This window comes from Podarcis bocagei (assembly GCF_964188305.1).
Source record: "Podarcis bocagei genome assembly, chromosome: 10".
NCBI classification, from domain to species: domain Eukaryota; kingdom Metazoa; phylum Chordata; class Lepidosauria; order Squamata; family Lacertidae; genus Podarcis; species Podarcis bocagei.
The window spans coordinates 32,802,698-32,820,556 of record NC_138135.1 but is presented as its reverse complement, the minus strand read 5'-3'; the positions used below and the strand labels follow the sequence as shown (position 1 = coordinate 32,820,556).

At 46.0% G+C, this 17,859-nt stretch overlaps 1 protein-coding gene across 2 annotated transcripts in view; it reads left to right on the top strand.

Moving 5' to 3' along the window:
* The first annotated feature begins 2,653 nt into the window (after window positions 1-2,653).
* The window catches only part of SUN2 (Sad1 and UNC84 domain containing 2), a 31,663-nt gene continuing 16,457 nt past the window's right edge, over window positions 2,654-17,859 (top strand). Inside the window, exons 1-7 of one of the 2 annotated variants that reach the window (XM_081211107.1) lie at window positions 2,654-3,105; window positions 7,070-7,236; window positions 12,392-12,588; window positions 13,547-13,684; window positions 15,186-15,281; window positions 16,019-16,112; window positions 17,496-17,566. In XM_081211107.1, coding sequence (XP_081067233.1) covers window positions 7,106-7,236; window positions 12,392-12,588; window positions 13,547-13,684; window positions 15,186-15,281; window positions 16,019-16,112; window positions 17,496-17,566 — 727 coding nt within the window. In that variant the 5' untranslated portion in view covers window positions 2,654-3,105; window positions 7,070-7,105. Of the gene's footprint in view, window positions 3,106-3,442; window positions 3,650-7,069; window positions 7,237-12,391; window positions 12,589-13,546; window positions 13,685-15,185; window positions 15,282-16,018; window positions 16,113-17,495; window positions 17,567-17,859 lie in introns of those variants that run through there. The other variant, XM_081211108.1, reaches the window with a different exon arrangement.

Below are 17,859 nucleotides of genomic sequence, written 5' to 3'. Positions count from 1 at the left end.
TTTCATAGACCCCTTGGTTTTCTAACTGGATTTTATCTTTGGGGTTTCTGAGGATATTGGCTATTTTTTGGTTGGTGCAAAAGGCTGTTTTGATATTGTGTTTATGGAGGATTTTGCTAATTTTATCTGTAGTGCCCTTGATATAAGGAAGGAGGGCCATGCCATTGTTTTCTTCTGTGTCTTGGTTTTTGGGGGGTGTTTCTTTTTGGATTAGCTTCGTAACCCTGTTTTGCTGGTATCCGTTGGCGATTAACACATTTGAGAGATTCTGTAACTCAGTTGTCAAGTGGTCTTTGTCAGCCAGGCGTTTGGTTCTGGAGATGAGAGTCTTGGCTACGGAGTTTATTTGTGCAGGGTGGTGGTGTGATTGTGCATGTAAGTAGCGGTTGGTGTGTGTTTTTTTCCGGTAGATAGTGTGTCCTAGGGAGCCATCAGGTTTTTTGTAGATTAGGACGTCAAGGAAGGGAAGTTGGTTGTTGGCTTCTATTTCCATAGTGAATTGTATTTTGGGGTGTAGGCTGTTGAGATGTGTGAGGAAGCTATCTAGTTTTTCCTTCCCGTGTGGCCAAATTACAAAGGTGTCGTCAACATATCTGAGCCAAAGTTTGGGTTTGTGTTCTGACTTGTCTAAAGCATTGGTTTCAAAGTGTTCCATGTACAGATTTGCGATGAAAACAATGGCATGGCCCTCCTTCCTTATATCAAGGGCACTACAGATAAAATTAGCAAAATCCTCCATAAACACAATATCAAAACAGCCTTTTGCACCAACCAAAAAATAGCCAATATCCTCAGAAACCCCAAAGATAAAATCCAGTTAGAAAACCAAGGGGTCTATGAAATACCCTGCAAAGTCTGCCCAACCACGTACATTGGACAAACAAACAGACGAATAAATGCACGTATCGCAGAACACAAGAATGCCGTCAAAAAAGAAGAAAAAACTTCCTCTCTTTACCAACACATGAAAGAAACAGGACACGAAATTAATTTTGCAGATTCCAAATTGCTCTTTAACATGGAACATCACCACAAGAGAATAATCATGGAAGCCATCGAAATAGAGAAACACCCTCACAACATGAACAAACGTGACGATACGTCCCGCCTGCCAGACATCTGGAAAATAGCCCTCCCCACAAAAACCGACACCAGAACCAGAGGCACACAGAACGCCATCTCCAATCAACCACACCAGACCCAAACCCAGACCCTCTCCACAGATAAATTACAGACACCATCCAGTAGCCAAACCATAGTGGCACCTCCGGATGCTGCACCCCCCTGCAATCCCTACACAGATCTGGCTGGCACAGGGCACAAAACCACAGCTCGCCCCTATACACGAAGCCAAGCCAGAGCACAACTAAATGCAGTACAGCCATCTTCTCAGAAAAACTCTTCACAAGCTCAAGAGGTCAAGACACGAAAGCTTTAGCAACTAATCCACACCTAATGACCCTCCTAAGTGGTACTCAGAATATCACTCAAGAAATCACTCAAGATATCCCTCAAGTAATTAATGAACAAAAGAAGAAAAGGCACACTAACCTGGGAACTTCCTCTCTGCCCAGAACGTTGGAGGATATACACCACACCCCCTCAACAGTATTTATAGGAACTCAAACACTGAGATCCTGCTCTGTTCCAGTAACAAGAAGCCGAAAGCACCAGCCTGAAGATGACGAGTGAGACCTCGTCGAAACGTCGCCTAGACACCCCAACTCTTACACGGGAAGACACCCGAAGACACCAAAACCTGCATTCCTGTACCCGTGAAAATCTACGAAAGCATACACACACATATATATATATATTCATGTTTTGGTGTGTGCCTGCTTTTTCAGGTCATCCACCTTGCAAGTGTCTATTTGCAATAAAATATTGCTGCTTCAGTTGCAGATAGGTAGCCGTGTTCTTTCCAGTAGCACCTTAAAGACCAACTAAGTTAGTTCTTGGTATGAGCTTTTGTGTGCATGCACTGTGTATCTGAAGAAGTGTGCATGCACACGAAAGCTCATACCAAGAACTAACTTAGTTGGTCTTTAAGGTGCTACTGGAAAGAATTTTTTTATTTTGAATATTGCTGCTTCATCAACTTTGCCCGGACTTTATTTCAGAAGGGGTCCTAGGACTTAAGTCCTGGGGGACCAGTATTTGTATCTTACACCCCCCTCCACTTTCAACATGATTTATTGACAGGATGCTGCATGAGCTCCACATTAGAACAATACTTTCATTAGGGCCAGCATGCCTTTCTAAAAAATAAAAAAGCGTCCGGTTTCGAGTTTCGTCAGAACTATTCATCATGGTTAACGAGGAAGAATATCTCAGCTGTTTCATTTTATTGTTTCCCGTCCAGAGAAGTCTACTACCGAACAGCATTGCAATAAAAAAATAAATACGCTTTCACTTTTCCTGCTGGACTTTTTTTGCGGCGCTCCCCACAATCGCTTCGAGGAATTTTTTTAAATACTGTATTACTATTACAGTGTTTTATTGTAATTTCTGCCCGCTAGAGGCGCTTTCCCCGCGGCGGCCTTCCTTATACGTCTCAGCCTCCAAGGGGCGGGGCGGAAGAGAGGGGCGGAGCCATCGCCTGTCGCAGCTCAACCCGCCGCCGGGGCCGACCTCCTCTTACGCAACCGGGCAGCTGAAGCCAGGAAAGGGAGCTGGCGAGGAGGCGGGCCCGACGCGTGCTTTTTGTTCAAACCCTCCAATGGGCGCAGGCCGCCGGGAGAGATTGACGGCGCAGGTCAGGTGCGGCTCTTGCCAATAAGCTCCCGCTGCTGGGATTTGACAGACGCACGCACAACAAAACCCGGGCCATATTGTCGCCGTGCGGCTTCTCTTTAGCGCTCGGAGCAGGCGGGACCGGAGGCGGCGGCGGCAGCTCCTGAGGATTAACTTAATTAATTGCAAAAGGGATCCAGCAAGCTGACCTCGCGCACATCCCCGCGAGGCAAAAGGGCTCTTGAGGGTTTTTATTTCCCATCCTTATTGTTGTCGGCATCTCGGGCGCTTTGCGGGATAAGTTTGTGCGCTTCAGGAGGAATCCCGGCTTGGAGAGGCAGAGGACGAGAGGAGACCGGAGAAGAAAAAAAGGTGGCGCCCTTTTGTTTCGTCTTGTTTTTTTCCTCTGCCCCAGAGTCAAGCTCCCCTTGCGCTGTTGCCCCAAGTCCTCCCCACCCCATTCCCCCCAGAAGTCACCCCAGGCGAGCCCCCCTCGCGCTCAGCCGCCCTGCCTTGATTTCTTTCCCTGGCCCGGAACAAAGCGCCACTTCTTCTCCTTCTCTACCGCCTCTTTTGATGTCCCCCCGTTTAAACAACACTATGAAAAGACGCTCCGAATTGTCTCTCCGTTTATCTCTCGGCTTATCCCCCCCCCGCCCCGTCCTTGCAAGGAGCAGCGACGACCCGCCTCGCGCATGCTGCTTTTGTTGTTGTCCTCGCGAGGCGCTGGCAGCTGCGGCAGATCGGAGGGACTTTGCCTTGGCAGGGAGACGCGTTGAGGAGGGGAGCGGCGGCCCCATCCCGGGCGTGTTTTGCTTGGGTGTAACGCTCCTCGAGTTCGCCGGGACTTTCTCTTGGAAGTCAGGGGCTGCCGCCGCCGCCGGAGGAGGGTGTTGCAGGGAGCCACGCGAAGCGGGTAGTAGGGAAACAGGGAGCAGGGTGGGACTTCCTGAGGACGCCCTCCCTCCGCCCTCCCCGCGTGGCCGCCGGCTGCCGGTAGCTCAGGACGCTTCATTCGACTGGCTCGTTTTTATTTCCCCGCTCAGATCTGCTCCCGGGTCCCGCTCGCTCTTTCTTTTACTCTTTGTAATTGGCTTGAGTGGTCCCTTCAGAAACCGTCAGCCCGCGACCGGTAACTCGCAACGGCAGCCCTTGCCAACCTGGTGCCCGCCCTCCATAAAGTTCAGGACTACAACTCCTATCGCCCCTGACTATTGGCCGTGCTGGCAGGGGCTGAAGGGAGGAGCAATAATAATAATAATAATAATTATTATTATTATTATTATTACTATTATTATTTTATTATACCCCACCCATCTGAGTTTCCCCAGCCACTCTGGGTCGCTCCCAACAGAATGTTGATATTATTAATAATAAATAGGTAGCCGTGTTGGTCTGCCATAGTCAAAATAAAAAAATTCCTTCCAGTAGCACCTTAAAGACCAACTAAGTTAGTTCTTGGTATGAGCTTTCGTGTGCATGCACACTTCTTCAGATACACTGAAGAAGTATCTGAAGAAGTGTGCATGCACACAAAAGCTCATACCAAGAACTAACTTAGTTGGTCTTTAAGGTGCTACTGGAAGGAATTTTTTTATTAATAATAAAGTGATCAAACATTTAAAACGTCCCTAAACAGAGCTGCCTTTAGATGTCTTCTAAAAGTCGATAGTTGTTTATTTTTTTGACATCTGATGGGAGGGCGTCTGAGGGCACTCAGTCGGCAAGCAAAAGTGATGAATTTTAAAGGGGGTGGGGAGGTTCATACCCACTTGAAAGCCTGACTTCAGTGGTGGCTCATTATTAGGGAGGGGGGGGGGAAACAGGACTATTTTGAAGAGTGTTTTTATTTATTATATTTGCTACTCCACCCCTTCCCCATACAGAACTTGTGAGGGTAAAATGGCACCCTGAGTTCTGTTGTGGTAGGTTGGACTGGAAGAGTGAAGTGACTGGCCCAAGGCCACCCAGGTAACTTCATGACAGGATTTGAACACAATCCCCGCCGCTACCACTAGTCCTCGTCCAACCATGATGGGGAAGTGGATGACAGTGGGCAATTTGGACTTCAGTTCCTGTCAAGACAGCCAGTGTGTTGTAGTGGTTACAGTGTCAAACTAGGCTGAGAAGTAGATTAGGCTGAGAGGCAGTGAGCTTCATGGCCTAGTGAGGATTTGAACCCTGGTCTCCTAGGTCCTTGTCTGACACACTAACCGCTGTACTGTACTGACAGCCTTTGCTGTTATACTTTGTTCAGTGGCTTCTGCACATGTTCCAAGGTTAGAGAGTCAGCCTTTACATTGGGAGCAAGTTTCAGGACTTGTTCTTTCTTTTTGCCTTTGCAAAAACCTGAACTGGGCCCCGAAAGGACTCCCTTTTCCCCAGATGTCTCAGTCATTCTCCTTATTGGGGGGAGGGAGGGGATGAAACTTGGTAAGAAAGGAAGGAGCAAGGCAGTTTGGCACATGCATAGGAAGTAACTTGACAGAGGTCCCTTATAATCTGCTGCTTTCCCCCTTCCTGTTCTGAAAGGAGGCCAAAACTGATCCCTAGAGTTAGCATACATGCTTTCTATTGTATCCCCCCAGGGATAAGTGCTGTTTCCTAATAGCACTGAACAGATGCCTTTGTACTTTTCTTTTGCTCTTTGGGATTTGATGTAAATGCCTCTTTACTTTGCGCCCACATGGAGTGGGGAGGAGTCTCTTGTGGGCTGCTGTAAAATGATGGAAAGGGGTGTGTGGAGCATAATAAGCCCTGTTTGCAGTATAGTTCTAGGCAAGTACAGGAACAGCTTGAGCATCCTGCTTCTGTGGAGGGAAGGGATTTAGTTTTAATTTTTTTACAAGGATCCAGAGAAAGGGATCTTCTGCAGGCAAGCATGTGATCTGTCAGGGCGTCGTTTTGCCAATGTAGCCCTGAAGAGAATTGGCCGCATCTCCCAGAATAGCTGTGGTGCAGGATTACAAACGCAGGCTGGCATAACATGATCGAGATTTGACTGGTTTTGTTATTGAAGTTTCATAAGTGGCTGCCTATGAACAGCCTGGTGACTGCTTGCTTGTTGCTGTGATTGTAGAGAGCCAGGGAGGCAGACTTTATAACCGTATAAGGGGTGGATATTTGAGCAGAGTCAGGCTAGATTTCTGCTGTTCAGACTGTTTTGCATCTTGGCAGGCAAATCTGCAGGGCGGCTGCCTGGTGGTGTAAAAATACAGCCACTGCCAGAGGGTCACCTAAATGAGCCTGACTTAAGTCTGAGATGGCTCTCTCCTTGGCTGGCCTGGGACATGTGTTCTTTTCTTGGCCAAGAGCTCTGCAGCTCCCTGCCAAGTTTTGGCTCCTGGTGCTCTGAAAAGGAGCATGTGAGCCATATGTCTGCTGGTTAGAAAGTTGAGCTCACGTGCTCAGGCCAGCCAGACGGAGGCTCTAGTGAAGGGGCCTGTAAGGTAGCAGGAACTTCTAAATCTCAGGTCGCAGTTCTTCCTGCTGGACAAGTAGCAATGCCCCTAATCCTCCTGTTTCAAGTAGAATTAATAGATCTGCATCAGTTACCCTTTTACGAGTGTTTTCAGATGAGCTGTTTGTGGAGCATTCATTCTCATCCGCTTGGATGGCGGTCAGATGACATTTTGTCAAAGCAAGTGTTAGCCCAGTGCATTTTTCCATTGCTTTCCTTATCACAAAAGGTCTGATTTGGGGGAGGAAATGGGTTTGTTGTGCGAAACCTCCCACACATACCAGCCTAAACTTGTTAGTATGTGATTGAATCCCAAATGTTTTTGTCTGGAATGTGGCCATGAACTCTGATATTGCCACTTGCTCAACTGAGTGGAAGCTAGAGAGGGTTCTCTGAGTGCGTAGAAACTAGCCTACTGTCCAGACATAAATGTTTCATTTAGTTATTCAGCCCGCTTTTGCCTCTGGGCCCACCCCCCACTGGCATATGGCCCTTGGAAGGTTGCCCAGAAGGAAAAGTGGCCCTTGGGCTGAAAAAGCTTTCCCACCCCTGATCTAGATGACCCCAAGGTCTTTCCAACCCTGTGATCCATCAGGGTGGCTGTTATATTCTTGCTACACCTCTAAAACCTACGCTGTCATGCCAAGGACAAGACTCCTGTCCTGGACCCCAGACTAGCTCTGTATGAGCCTGATTCTGGGATCTGTAGATTTTCAAGAGTGCTGGGAATTGTAGCTCTGTAAGGCTTAACTGCATTTCCCAAGTTTATTTAGGGGAAGCTTTGTGCTTTAATTGCACAGTGCGGAATGTTACTGTGGCTGTCCCAGCTGCTGAGTTTGTGGACCTTATGCTCTCTTCTCTCTATTGCTTCCCCAGGTATCTTGACAAAGGTCTGGTGGTTTTCCTTTGACCATGTCCCGACGAAGCCAGCGCCTTGGAACTGTTCGTTATTACCAAAATGAAGATGATGACAACATCAGTAATAGTGGAGGGAGTTCATTGCTGAGTAGTCAGCACATCCTATATAAAGATGGCTCTGATAGGTAAGTCAGAACAAAGCAAAAGGGAACCCACACCTTTCCCTCCCTCCTAAATGTTGATGCACTGCCAAGTTTCTCTGCAGCTCATTATAAAACATTAGCTTGTTATTGCTGCCTTTCACATCCAAGGGTTGCATGTGATATGTAACTGGCATGAGCTGGGGATAGGAAGAGGCATTTTGTGTTGTGGGAGAAACTAATAGCAGTTTGCATGGTCCAATCCAAATTCACAAATTAGATAGATAGATAGATATTGCATTTTGAAAAATCACATTTTGCTTTTAGACATTTGGTTGAGAATTTTCAGCACTGAAAGTTGTATTCGGACCTCAAACTGGATATCAGATTTATAGAGCTGAAGCATGGTTGAATTTCAAATCTGAGCACTGCTGTATTTTTAGGAAATTTATTGTTAACACCAAGCGGGGCCCAAACAGGTTTAACTGCAATATTAATCACAGCTATATTGCCCAGAGCTCTAACTCTGCATCCTTCAAAGTGGTTCTTAGAAGACTCTCAACTTGATTCTCTTCCTACGCAGAATTCCAGTATAATTCTTGCCACATTCTCCCACATCTGACTTGTGATAACCCTCCCTATTTCCACAGTTTTTCCCCAAGCAGCAATATAGCCACACCTTGTCTGATGCACAGCACATTACTTAATTAGAGGAGAAAGGAAGGGTTGCAGTACAGGAGAAGTAATTTTTCTAGTTCTTCAGCTTTGCTGGATGTGACATTTCCAAAGTTACAAATTTATTACAGAAGTCTTAAGGCCCTTCAATGTGTTATTAAAAATTAAGTGCAGCCCCAGAGTTCATCCTAGCCTTTTATAGAATGTACGGTGCAGCAGTCAGTTGGCACAAATAGGTGGTTATGCTGTGGGAAACTTACGTTGCTTTGAAAGAAAAAAAAACTTGACAGGGCCCATTTTCAAAACCTGCTTTATACGTTTCACTTTTAGAAAGTAGCAGTAGCTTAGCACTACAATGGCACAGTATGGGGAAAACATTTATTTATTTGTTTGTTTATTTATTTATGCATACATACATACATACCCTGTCTTTTTTTCCTTGATGGGACTGAAGGTGGCTTAGTTAAAAGCAAGAGCCACAGAAAACAGCCACAAAATGCACCATGAAAAAAAGAGAAACCTATCCTCTTTAAAATAAAAAAAGTTATTGCTTGTTACAGCTAGGGAGTTCAGTCGGTTGCCAGCCATTACTGATGTCACATGGGCTGGCCACTACAAGTGCCCACTGTTCTTGCATTTATTTATCTATTTTTGCTTTTAAACCTTTCCTTCATGAAGATCAAGGTGGTATACATTGCTCTCCTCCTCTGCTTGTTATCCTTACAACAACCCTGTGAGGTAGGTTAGGCCGAGAGGTGGTTTCTAAGGTCACCCAGAGAAGGTTCACGGCTGAGGGAGGATTTGAACCAAAACCTAGTCCGACACTCTCACCACTGCACCACACCTGTCACCATGTGAAGTGGCCTCTATTTGCTGGCTGTAACCTTTTTTACTGGTCCTCTGTACTTAGGAGGAGGAGGAAAGGTGAAATAACTGACTGACATATGCAATGACACATCCTGCGCTCTCTCTCTCTTGGAGTCCAAAAACAGGTCAGGGCCACAGGTTCCCCATAGCCAAAGAAGTTCAGTTTACAAAAGAGGGTGAGGGGAAGCTGTGCTCCTTGTTTTTCAGGCAAATGGCTTGTCAGGATTTTTCTCTTCCCCCTCACCCCTGGCCCAGTCAGTTGGCAACCCCATTTTCCATCTAGGAGTAGCTACTGCCTGGCTCCTGAGGTGGCGGGGGGCGGGGCGGGTGATGCATTCATGCTGCTTGTGAGCTTCCCAGAGGCATCTAGTTGGCCATTGTGGGAAAAGGATGCTGGACTAGGTGGGGCTTTGGCCTAGTCCAGCAGGGCTCCTCCGTTCCTCCTTCCTTCCTGTTCCACCACGAGCAGCTGCTAGACGCTAAGCCATCCAGGAAAACCGCAGCTGCTGCAGAGGAAGCAGGCAGGAAGTAAGAGGTGGGAGAAAGAGCAAGCAGAGCCGTCTATTTGTGTGCTGAGCACATCTTCTCTCGCTTTGCAGAAGATCCGTAGGCGGCTAAGAAATGTTGTAATCTGCCTCTGCTCCCCCCAACTTTTAAAAATCATTTTTTAAATAGGCCAGGCAGAAATAGCTGCTTGTGCTATTTAAAAATGCACTCAGCGGCAAAGTTGTATATCTCTGTATTACCCTGGGCATTTCTCCTAATTCTGCATGAAAAAACCATGTTCTGGTTTCTTCCTGTAATGGAAACACGTTGTTGATCCCTCAGTGGCTATTTCCTGAGCTGTCACACCTAATCTACAGACAGAGAGGTGAGACAGGAAGTATCTATCATACCACAGCAAATATGAGCCACTGCTTTGGTGAGGTTATTATTGAAATTTTAAAGTGCGGGTGGGCAACCTGTGGCCTCAATATCAATTTTGTGGCTCCTGAAATTGCCTCATTCTTCTGTATTGTCAGGGGTTATTCCTTTCCTCTTTGTTTCCTTTTTATTTTTTTATTTTTTTTTTGGCCTGGCTTCTTAAAGTGTGTCTCCCCTCTTTCTATGTAATTTCAGAATAACTGGAAGGATCTGAGAATGTATTTATAGCACACTAAAGTCAGAAAGGAGTTGCTTTCGCTTGCTTTCCAGAACATTAGCTGTATTGATCTGTTGTATTACGCTCCCTTGTATACTTACTTGAGAGTAACCCTGTCAAACCCAGTGGGGTTTACTTCTGAGTAGACCTGCATGGGATTGAGAGAGCTAACCTCCAGTAGTTTTGATGACCAGTGGTAGGCAGCCCCCCAACAGATTGTCCCTGAGAAAATGTGTCCCTTGCACAAAAAAGGCTGTCTGGCCCTGTTTAAAGCTTCAGGCCTCATAACACACTTTTAAACTTCTGGGTTGCCCCAGTTCATCCGCAGTCCGTCAGTGATATGGTTCAAAGCATGTATAGTGTGTACAAGTTCCTGGACTGAGACATTGCTCCAATGCTGGCATGAGAAAAGGAATAGAACAAAGCCACCCACAGAGAAACTTGTTCTAGGATCCTTTCCCCACTTGGAGCATCAAGCATGCCCCATAATCCCCATAATCTGAGAATATTTTGGGGTGTACAGTATAGAGCATGGGTTCCCCAAGGGAGCCCCCAACCTGATTTCACCCAGCCCTCTTTGGGTTCCATCATCTGTTCAACAAAGAGGGGAAAGGGCTTCAGGCTTATGCAAACTGTACAATTGCAGCTCCTTCCACTGCAAGATCAAAGCAGAAGGGGGAATGTTTCAGCAGATGTTTTGCAGATATGCAAAAGGTAGTCTGTGCATTTTGCAGTGGCTATTGCATGCCTGCCTTTCAAAGTTTTGAGTTTCTAAATAGCTTTAACTTGGGGCTTGCAGTTTATCTGTGCATGATCTTATTTGCATTCTTCTGCAGAGATTCTTTTTAATAAAAACAAAAGCAAGCCAAATGTCATACACAAATGGTAGTTGGTGACTTGTTGCTTTCATCTTTATCTCACCCTTTCTCCAGTGCACATGGGTCCACCTTCCCATTTTATCCTCACAAAAAATGTCATGTGGCAGCTAAGACTGAGAATGTGTGACTGGCCCAAGGTCGCCTAGTAAGAAGAGTCCTTGTTGTCATAGTGGCTGCCCAAATGCTCCTGGGAAGCTCACAAGCAGGGCTTGAGCATAACAGCACCTGCCGCACATGCTCCCCAGCAACTGGTCTCCAGATGCATACTGTCTCTGATACTGCAGGTAGTGCATAGCCAGCCACCATGATTACTAGTAGCCATTGAGCTGCACAGCTAGGCAGGGATTTGAACCAGTCCCTCCCTGGACCAAGTTTACAGCTTACTCCCCTTTCAGAGTATCTCACCCACCTGCAGTGCACAATTATCGCCACATAATGGACATTCAAAAGCCAGTTCTAATCCCTTTCAGATCCACACTAACCTTGAACATTCATCATTTCCCCTTTTCTCTTTCTGTCCTGTTAAGTTCAGCCCCCAGATGCATGTCTGTTAAGTGGTGAGAGTTTAGTCATTACATACTACCAGCTTCATGTGTGTGAGCTTTGCCTTTCCCACACATTTATTGATTAAATTTGTATCTTGTCTTTCCTCTGATGAACTCGGGGTAGCGTTTGTGGGTTTATTTCCAGCTCTCATTTTATCCTCATGGCAACCCTGTGGGGTAGGTAGGAATGGGAGAGAAAGTAGATAAAGTTTGCATTCAAGGGCTGACCTGCTGAATTCACACTTTCCAAAATGCAAGAATCAAAACACAGCCATCCTTCAAAATTTGCAGTTCTCTGGATTCTTCGGTACAGTTCTGCAGCCAAGTAATATGTCCAATAATACAAATATTAGAGGAATATATACATAACTGTGAAAATAGCATACAAAAATGCATATATCAGAGAAAATTGCTTTGCAAAAATGTGCATATTGAACAGAACTGGATACAAAAACGTGTACATTAGGAGAAATTAGCACTACAATGCTGATGAATTTAAAATAAAAATTCCAAACTGACATGGAAGTGCGGAGAACTGAACTTAAGCCTGGAAGAATGAGAAATGGTCAGATTTACCCATCCCTGGTGGTAGGCTTGCTTGAGAAGGTCTCAATCAACCAGTTTGTTTCATGACATAGTGGGGGTTTATATGTGCGACAGCTGCCCCAGGTCGTTTGACCCTTTAAAAGATATACCTAGTTCTCTTTTTCTGTCTTAGAAAAGACTGCACAAGGCACTCTGTTTAGGGTTTAAACATAACACATTATTTTACCTAGTATACTAAAACATATTTACATGCATGTATTTATATAATCTTGGACTGACAGACTTATGAGACTTTACAGACTTCTGAGGCACATAGCAGCATACAACAAACTCACTAACGCTCTACAGTTGATAACAGACGTAACTGAAAAAACTGCCTACTGCAGTGACATCATAGAATTATATGCTACATTAACTATTTCCATAGCATTTTAGATGCACCACTCCCACATGAACCTGGTTCTTCCATTTCTTAGTCCACCATTCTAACCACTATCACACTGACACACATCGGCATGACAGTGTGTTCCTTTTTTTTACTCCTGCAGCCGGAGCCTGAGAAGGAAATCAAGCAGTGTGAAGCGGCCATCTCCGGCTCCTAGCCTGGGAAGCAACCCTGCTACCCATACCACCTCCTATTATAGCGAGTCTGTGGTCAGCGAATCTTACCTGGGAGATGGCAGGGGACTTTCCGGCAGAAGCAGCGCCCTCTTGGATGATCCACTAGACCGCAATTCTTACTGGAGTGAGTATTTCTTTTCCACTTAAGCCGAGGTTGGGGAATCCGTTGCCCTCCAGATGTTGGTGGACTCCAACTCCCATCATTCCTGCATGGGGGGGGGGATACCAGTCTACCACCCAGTATAAGCTGTAGAGAGGTTCTATATGGTTGCTTAGCACCCTCCTCAGCTACTTCTTACTTATTCTGAAATATTTATATCTGCTTGCTCTGCAGATCATATGTATATTTTTCTGTTAGAATTATATAGTATTATGACTGCTCTATTTATATTGATAGGAATCAGGGTTGTGGGTTCAAGCCCCACATTGGGCAAAAGATTCCTGCATTCCAGGGAGTTGAACTGTGTGAGCTTTGTGGTCCCTTTAAACTCTACAGTTCTATGATTCTAGGTATACTAAATGGTTGTGCTGAAAATTTCATGGTATTGCTGTGTGTGATGTTGTTAGCTTAAAGAACAAAGTAGGAAAAGTAGGAAAAGAATTTAAATACACCAGCCTTCCTCAACGTGGTGCCCTCCCGATGTTTAGGGCATCCCAGCATTCCTGCCCGTTGGCTGCGCTGGCTGAGGCTGCTGAGAGTTGGAGTCCAAAACATCTGGAGAAGAGCTTGCATCCGCTTTGCTCTTCCCCAGGTTTTTTAAGTTGGTGCAGGATGGCAGCCAAGCCACAGTTTAGTTAGGTTTGTGGTTAAGGTTTCTTCTCTTTAATCACAGCCCGTAGTTGTAGGACAAACCTTGGCTACAGGTTATAGTTAAGGGAGGTAATGGCTAATTTGACATCAGGTGGGCGTAGCTTGCCCAAATTTGTCTCATGGGTCAAATCAGAAGGTTTAGCAAGCCAGATTGGGCCCAAGAGCCACTGGTTCTCCACCCCTGGTGTGGACAATACTGAGATTGATGGTCTGATCCAGTATGATAAGGCACCTTCCTATGTTCCTAAAGAAGTTCCTCTTTCCTGGCCAGGCGAGGAGTTGTCAGCAAGGAGGAGGAGAGGTACTGGAGGCTCGGAGTCCAGTAAAAAAATCAATGGGCTGGTTGAAAGGAAAACCTACGACACCTACGCCTCATCATCTGGCTACTCCTCTGAGGATGATTATGCAGGTACAGAAGTGCTCTTTGTCCCAAGGCAGCAGCAATGATGCTCTGTAATGAGAAACCTCCTAGGAGAGAAAACTCATGTAAAAAAAAAAAATCTTCTTGCACCAAGCCCTGTCCCACAACATAGACTGCTTTTATGTCTCTTGTCGTGAAAACAGAGATAACCCTTTCACAATGGCCCTTTGCCTGTAGTGTCATCCTAGCTTTGCAGCTCCTCACACACACTGGCAAGAAGAAGAAGAAGAAGAAGAGTTTGGATTTGATATCCCGCCTTTCACTCCCCTTCAGGAGTCTCAAAGCGGCTAACATTCTCCTTTCCCTTCCTCCCCCACAACAAACACTCTGTGAGGTGAGTGGGGCTGAGAGACTTCAAAGAAGTGTGACTGGCCCAAGGCCACCCAGCAGCTGCATGTGGAGGAGCGGAGACGCGAACCCGGTTTCCCAGATTATGAGACTACCGCTCTTAACCACTACACCACACTGGCAAACCTTTGGTTCTGGCATCAGTCTCCCACCCACCCGCCGTTCCCTCATGCTGCAGGAAGGCTGCTCACCTTCGTAAAAAAAGAAACAATAAAATAAGAACGACATGACACATAATGCAATATTCCAATTCAATTAAGCGAGCTGCAGCGACAAGAATTTAGATGCCCATACTGGTCTTGTGTTCTAGGGTTCTGTGGGGGTGAGGCAAGACCAGTTGCTATTTCTGCGGCGGATCTGCGTCTCCAGCATCCTAGAGCTGACCGATCGGCATGAAAGGGAAGCTTTTTAGCTGCTGTGTGCTCCAAAGTGAAGGAACACTGAAAGCACATTTTTGCTTCATTTTGAAGAGAATGGTGTGCAAGTTCTGTTATGCACAATGGAACTTCACAGGAACCACAACTTAAGTCACTCCAAAGGAGAGAGCTATGTGCACAGGAAACAGTAGTTCTAGCTGAAGGGCAGCACATGGAGGTCTGTGCTGATAGTTGCAATGCATCCCTAATTTTTATTACTATTGTATAATCTTAGAAGGTTGTACAATATTCGAAGGAGTGAGGCTATGAGGGGGCATGGGTATGACTATAATGAAGGAACCCTGCTCTTCTGAATTTGCCACTATGCTACTGGATGCCCAAGACACCTCACCCCACATCAGGGCAAAAAAGGTGAGTTTTCACCTGCTGAAAAAATGACAACAGTGTTGTGATTGGATGGCCTGAGAAGGGAGGTTGTTTCAAAGGTGTGGGGCCAGCACAGGGAAGGCCCACCCATGTGCCCCCTTCCTCACTAGGTGTAGGGACCACCACCAAAGCTTCCCTTGCACTTCTTAAAACTCAGGCAGGTTGGTAAATGCTTTATCAGTCCCCTCTGTTTCCTTGGACAGGTTTCTTCTACTTTGGGAACCAAGGAAATAGAATCATAAAGAAATAATGTCTTTTCCTTACATTCAAAGTGTGTGAGGGAGGGAGGAAGAAGTGATGCCCTGTTTGCTGACAAACCTATACTCTGTTTCCTGCAGGTCAGACCTACTTGGACCAGAACACTTCTGGTTCTGTGTTGAGGAATGCAATCTCCAAAGCTGGCTCTTTTCTGTGGCTGGTGCTTACATCACCAGGTAAATGGAAAAGTTGTTAAGTGTTTTATTTAGAGGAGTGATTTTCATTATGCAAGTTAGCAAATGGAAATGAAAAGACAGCCTGAGACCTTCTACCCCCACTGAGATCACACTGCTAGTTGTCCATCATATTACAGAGGCCTGGCTGGCCTCAACTACAAATCCGACATTTAGTGTTTCTGGTCCAGTGCTGTGGAACACTCTCCCAGCAGAGATGCAGCAGACACCCTCCCTTTGGGCTTCCATACATCTCTTGAAGATCTTTTTGGGCCAATACAATTACATGACTATTTGTGACAACAGTAGTTAGTGATAACATTATTGTCTTAGCATTGCTAAGCAAATTGGCCTTCTGTCATATCCAGCCTAGAGAGCTGGAATCAAATCTCTTGATATAATTCAACCCTTTCACGATGGAGTCTCCTCCTGACTTTCCTGTAACAGAAGGGCAGTTTTTTAGGACAGCAGTGGGAGCATTGCAGAAGATTTAGATGTTCTGGTTTCTCTGACTGTTGCCATTTCTGCTGCCAGATCTGCCTACATGGCAAGCGAATAAAGGAAGTTGTGTGCCAAGACCTGTTTCCGATGAGCTACATTGGGGAGATGGGAAGTGCGTGAAGGGAAGCTGGTATTATACCACTTTGCCAGAGCAGGAAATGAAGTCTTAGATCTTGAAACAAGCTGAGCTGTTGACATGGCCTGTTGCTGTTTTTCATGCTGCTCTGGTGACTTTGCAGGTCGGGTCTTTGGATTGCTATACTGGTGGATGGGGACCGCGTGGTACCGCCTGACCACTGCAGCCTCCCTGCTGGATGTCTTCGTCTTAACACGGTCAGTGTGGCAGAGAATTTAGAATGTTCAGGAATGCGGCTGGCAGCAATTTCTGAATTGGCTGAGAGGCAGCAATTGGGTGGGAGCTGAAAAGTGCAAATTGCGAACAGGGTTTCCAAAGCTTGCCCTACAGGAGGGAGTGGGTGCCTCTTGCTCCCCAGGAGTTGATAGACTCTGACTCCCTGAAAATTGGCCACGCTGAACTATTTTTCTTTCTTTTTCTGGTTTGTATTTGATGTTTTAGCTTTGATGTGGTTGCAGTGGCATTACTATTTTGATTTTGTTATTCAACTTGGAATGACACTTTATAGTCAGTCTGTGTATATACATTTAATTAATTAATTAATTAATAATAAATTGTTTGTATGTTGTGTGGTTGGAATGATGAATTTGTTAGCTGCCTTGAGCTGCTTTTGAAAATGAGGGGGGCTAGCCAATTGAAAAATAAATATGTGCAGTCTTTCTGATGTCATACAGCCTGCCCCTTATTTGCTGGAATGGCCTCTCCCATGGCTGATCCTGGACTACAATTCCTATCATCCCTGACTGTCGGCCATGCTGGCTGGGGCTGATGGGAGTTTGGAGTCCCAACAGCATTGGGAGGACCACGACAATAGGTTGGAGACAGCTGAACTAAGGGGTCACCATATCTGGGGCTGAGATTGGAGCTACAGGTTGCAAGAGACTTGCAACTGCTGCTGCCCATCTAGCTCTTTGGTTCCTCTTCTCACTAATGACAACCATAGCACAAAGTGTTGTGCGAAGATGTCATGTTGCGCATTTCCCTGTCCCCTTTTGCATTGTGGGGTGGGAAAGCTCACAGTCTGATGGCTGACACATTGTGTTGTGGTAGTCCAGAGATTAGTAATCTCAGTCTTGGAGAGGGGCAGTGCAATAATTACTTACTACATGCTGCATTGTGGTAGACCAAGGGTGGGGGACCACAGGTCTGGGGTCTGAATGTGGCCCTCTGTGCTTCACTGTGTGGCCCTCAGAGCTCTCCCAGACCCCACCCCTCACTCTCCCTACTTTGCACCCCTGATACTTGGATAATGCCTTTTGCTTCCCTGGATGGAGGTTAGAGAGAGTTGTGGCAGTGCATATGTAGAAATTTAGCACATTGTACAAAGGTAAATACATTGTTTTCCCTGCTTTTGCCTTTTGCCCTGTCCACCACTGGCATGTGGGGCCCCCAGAAGGTTGCCCAGAATGAAATGTGGCTCTCAGGCTGCAAAAAGATTTCCCCACCCTTATGGTAGACATTATGAGGAAGGGCAAATTGACCATAGACAGTGGCTGCTCCGCTTCTTTGTCAGGTTTTGCCTTTGTGGAATTCCACTGCATCTTATCCTCTCCCTTTCTCTCTTGCTCCTTGGTGCTCAGGAGCTATCCAATCCTGAAGAAGCTCCTCTTGCTGTTGCTCCTGTTGCTGCTCCTGACTGCCATTGGCTACGGTGAGTTCCATATTGCTGTCAAGGTCCTCCTGCACATCAATAAGTGCTGCTTAATGATTAGTTATTCACCAACTTCCTTTCAGGAAGGGGAGAACTGTAGTGTAATAAAGACTGCTTTGCAGGATCAGACCACCCACCATTCCTCCTCCTGCAGCAGCCAACCAGATGCCTCTGGAAGCTCACAGACAAGGCATGATGGCAATTATTCCTTTGTTTTATCTGCCTGCATCTGGAACACTGGGCTTCCAATTTTGCTACCTCTGCTGGTAGCTTTTGTTAGTAATATCCTCCAA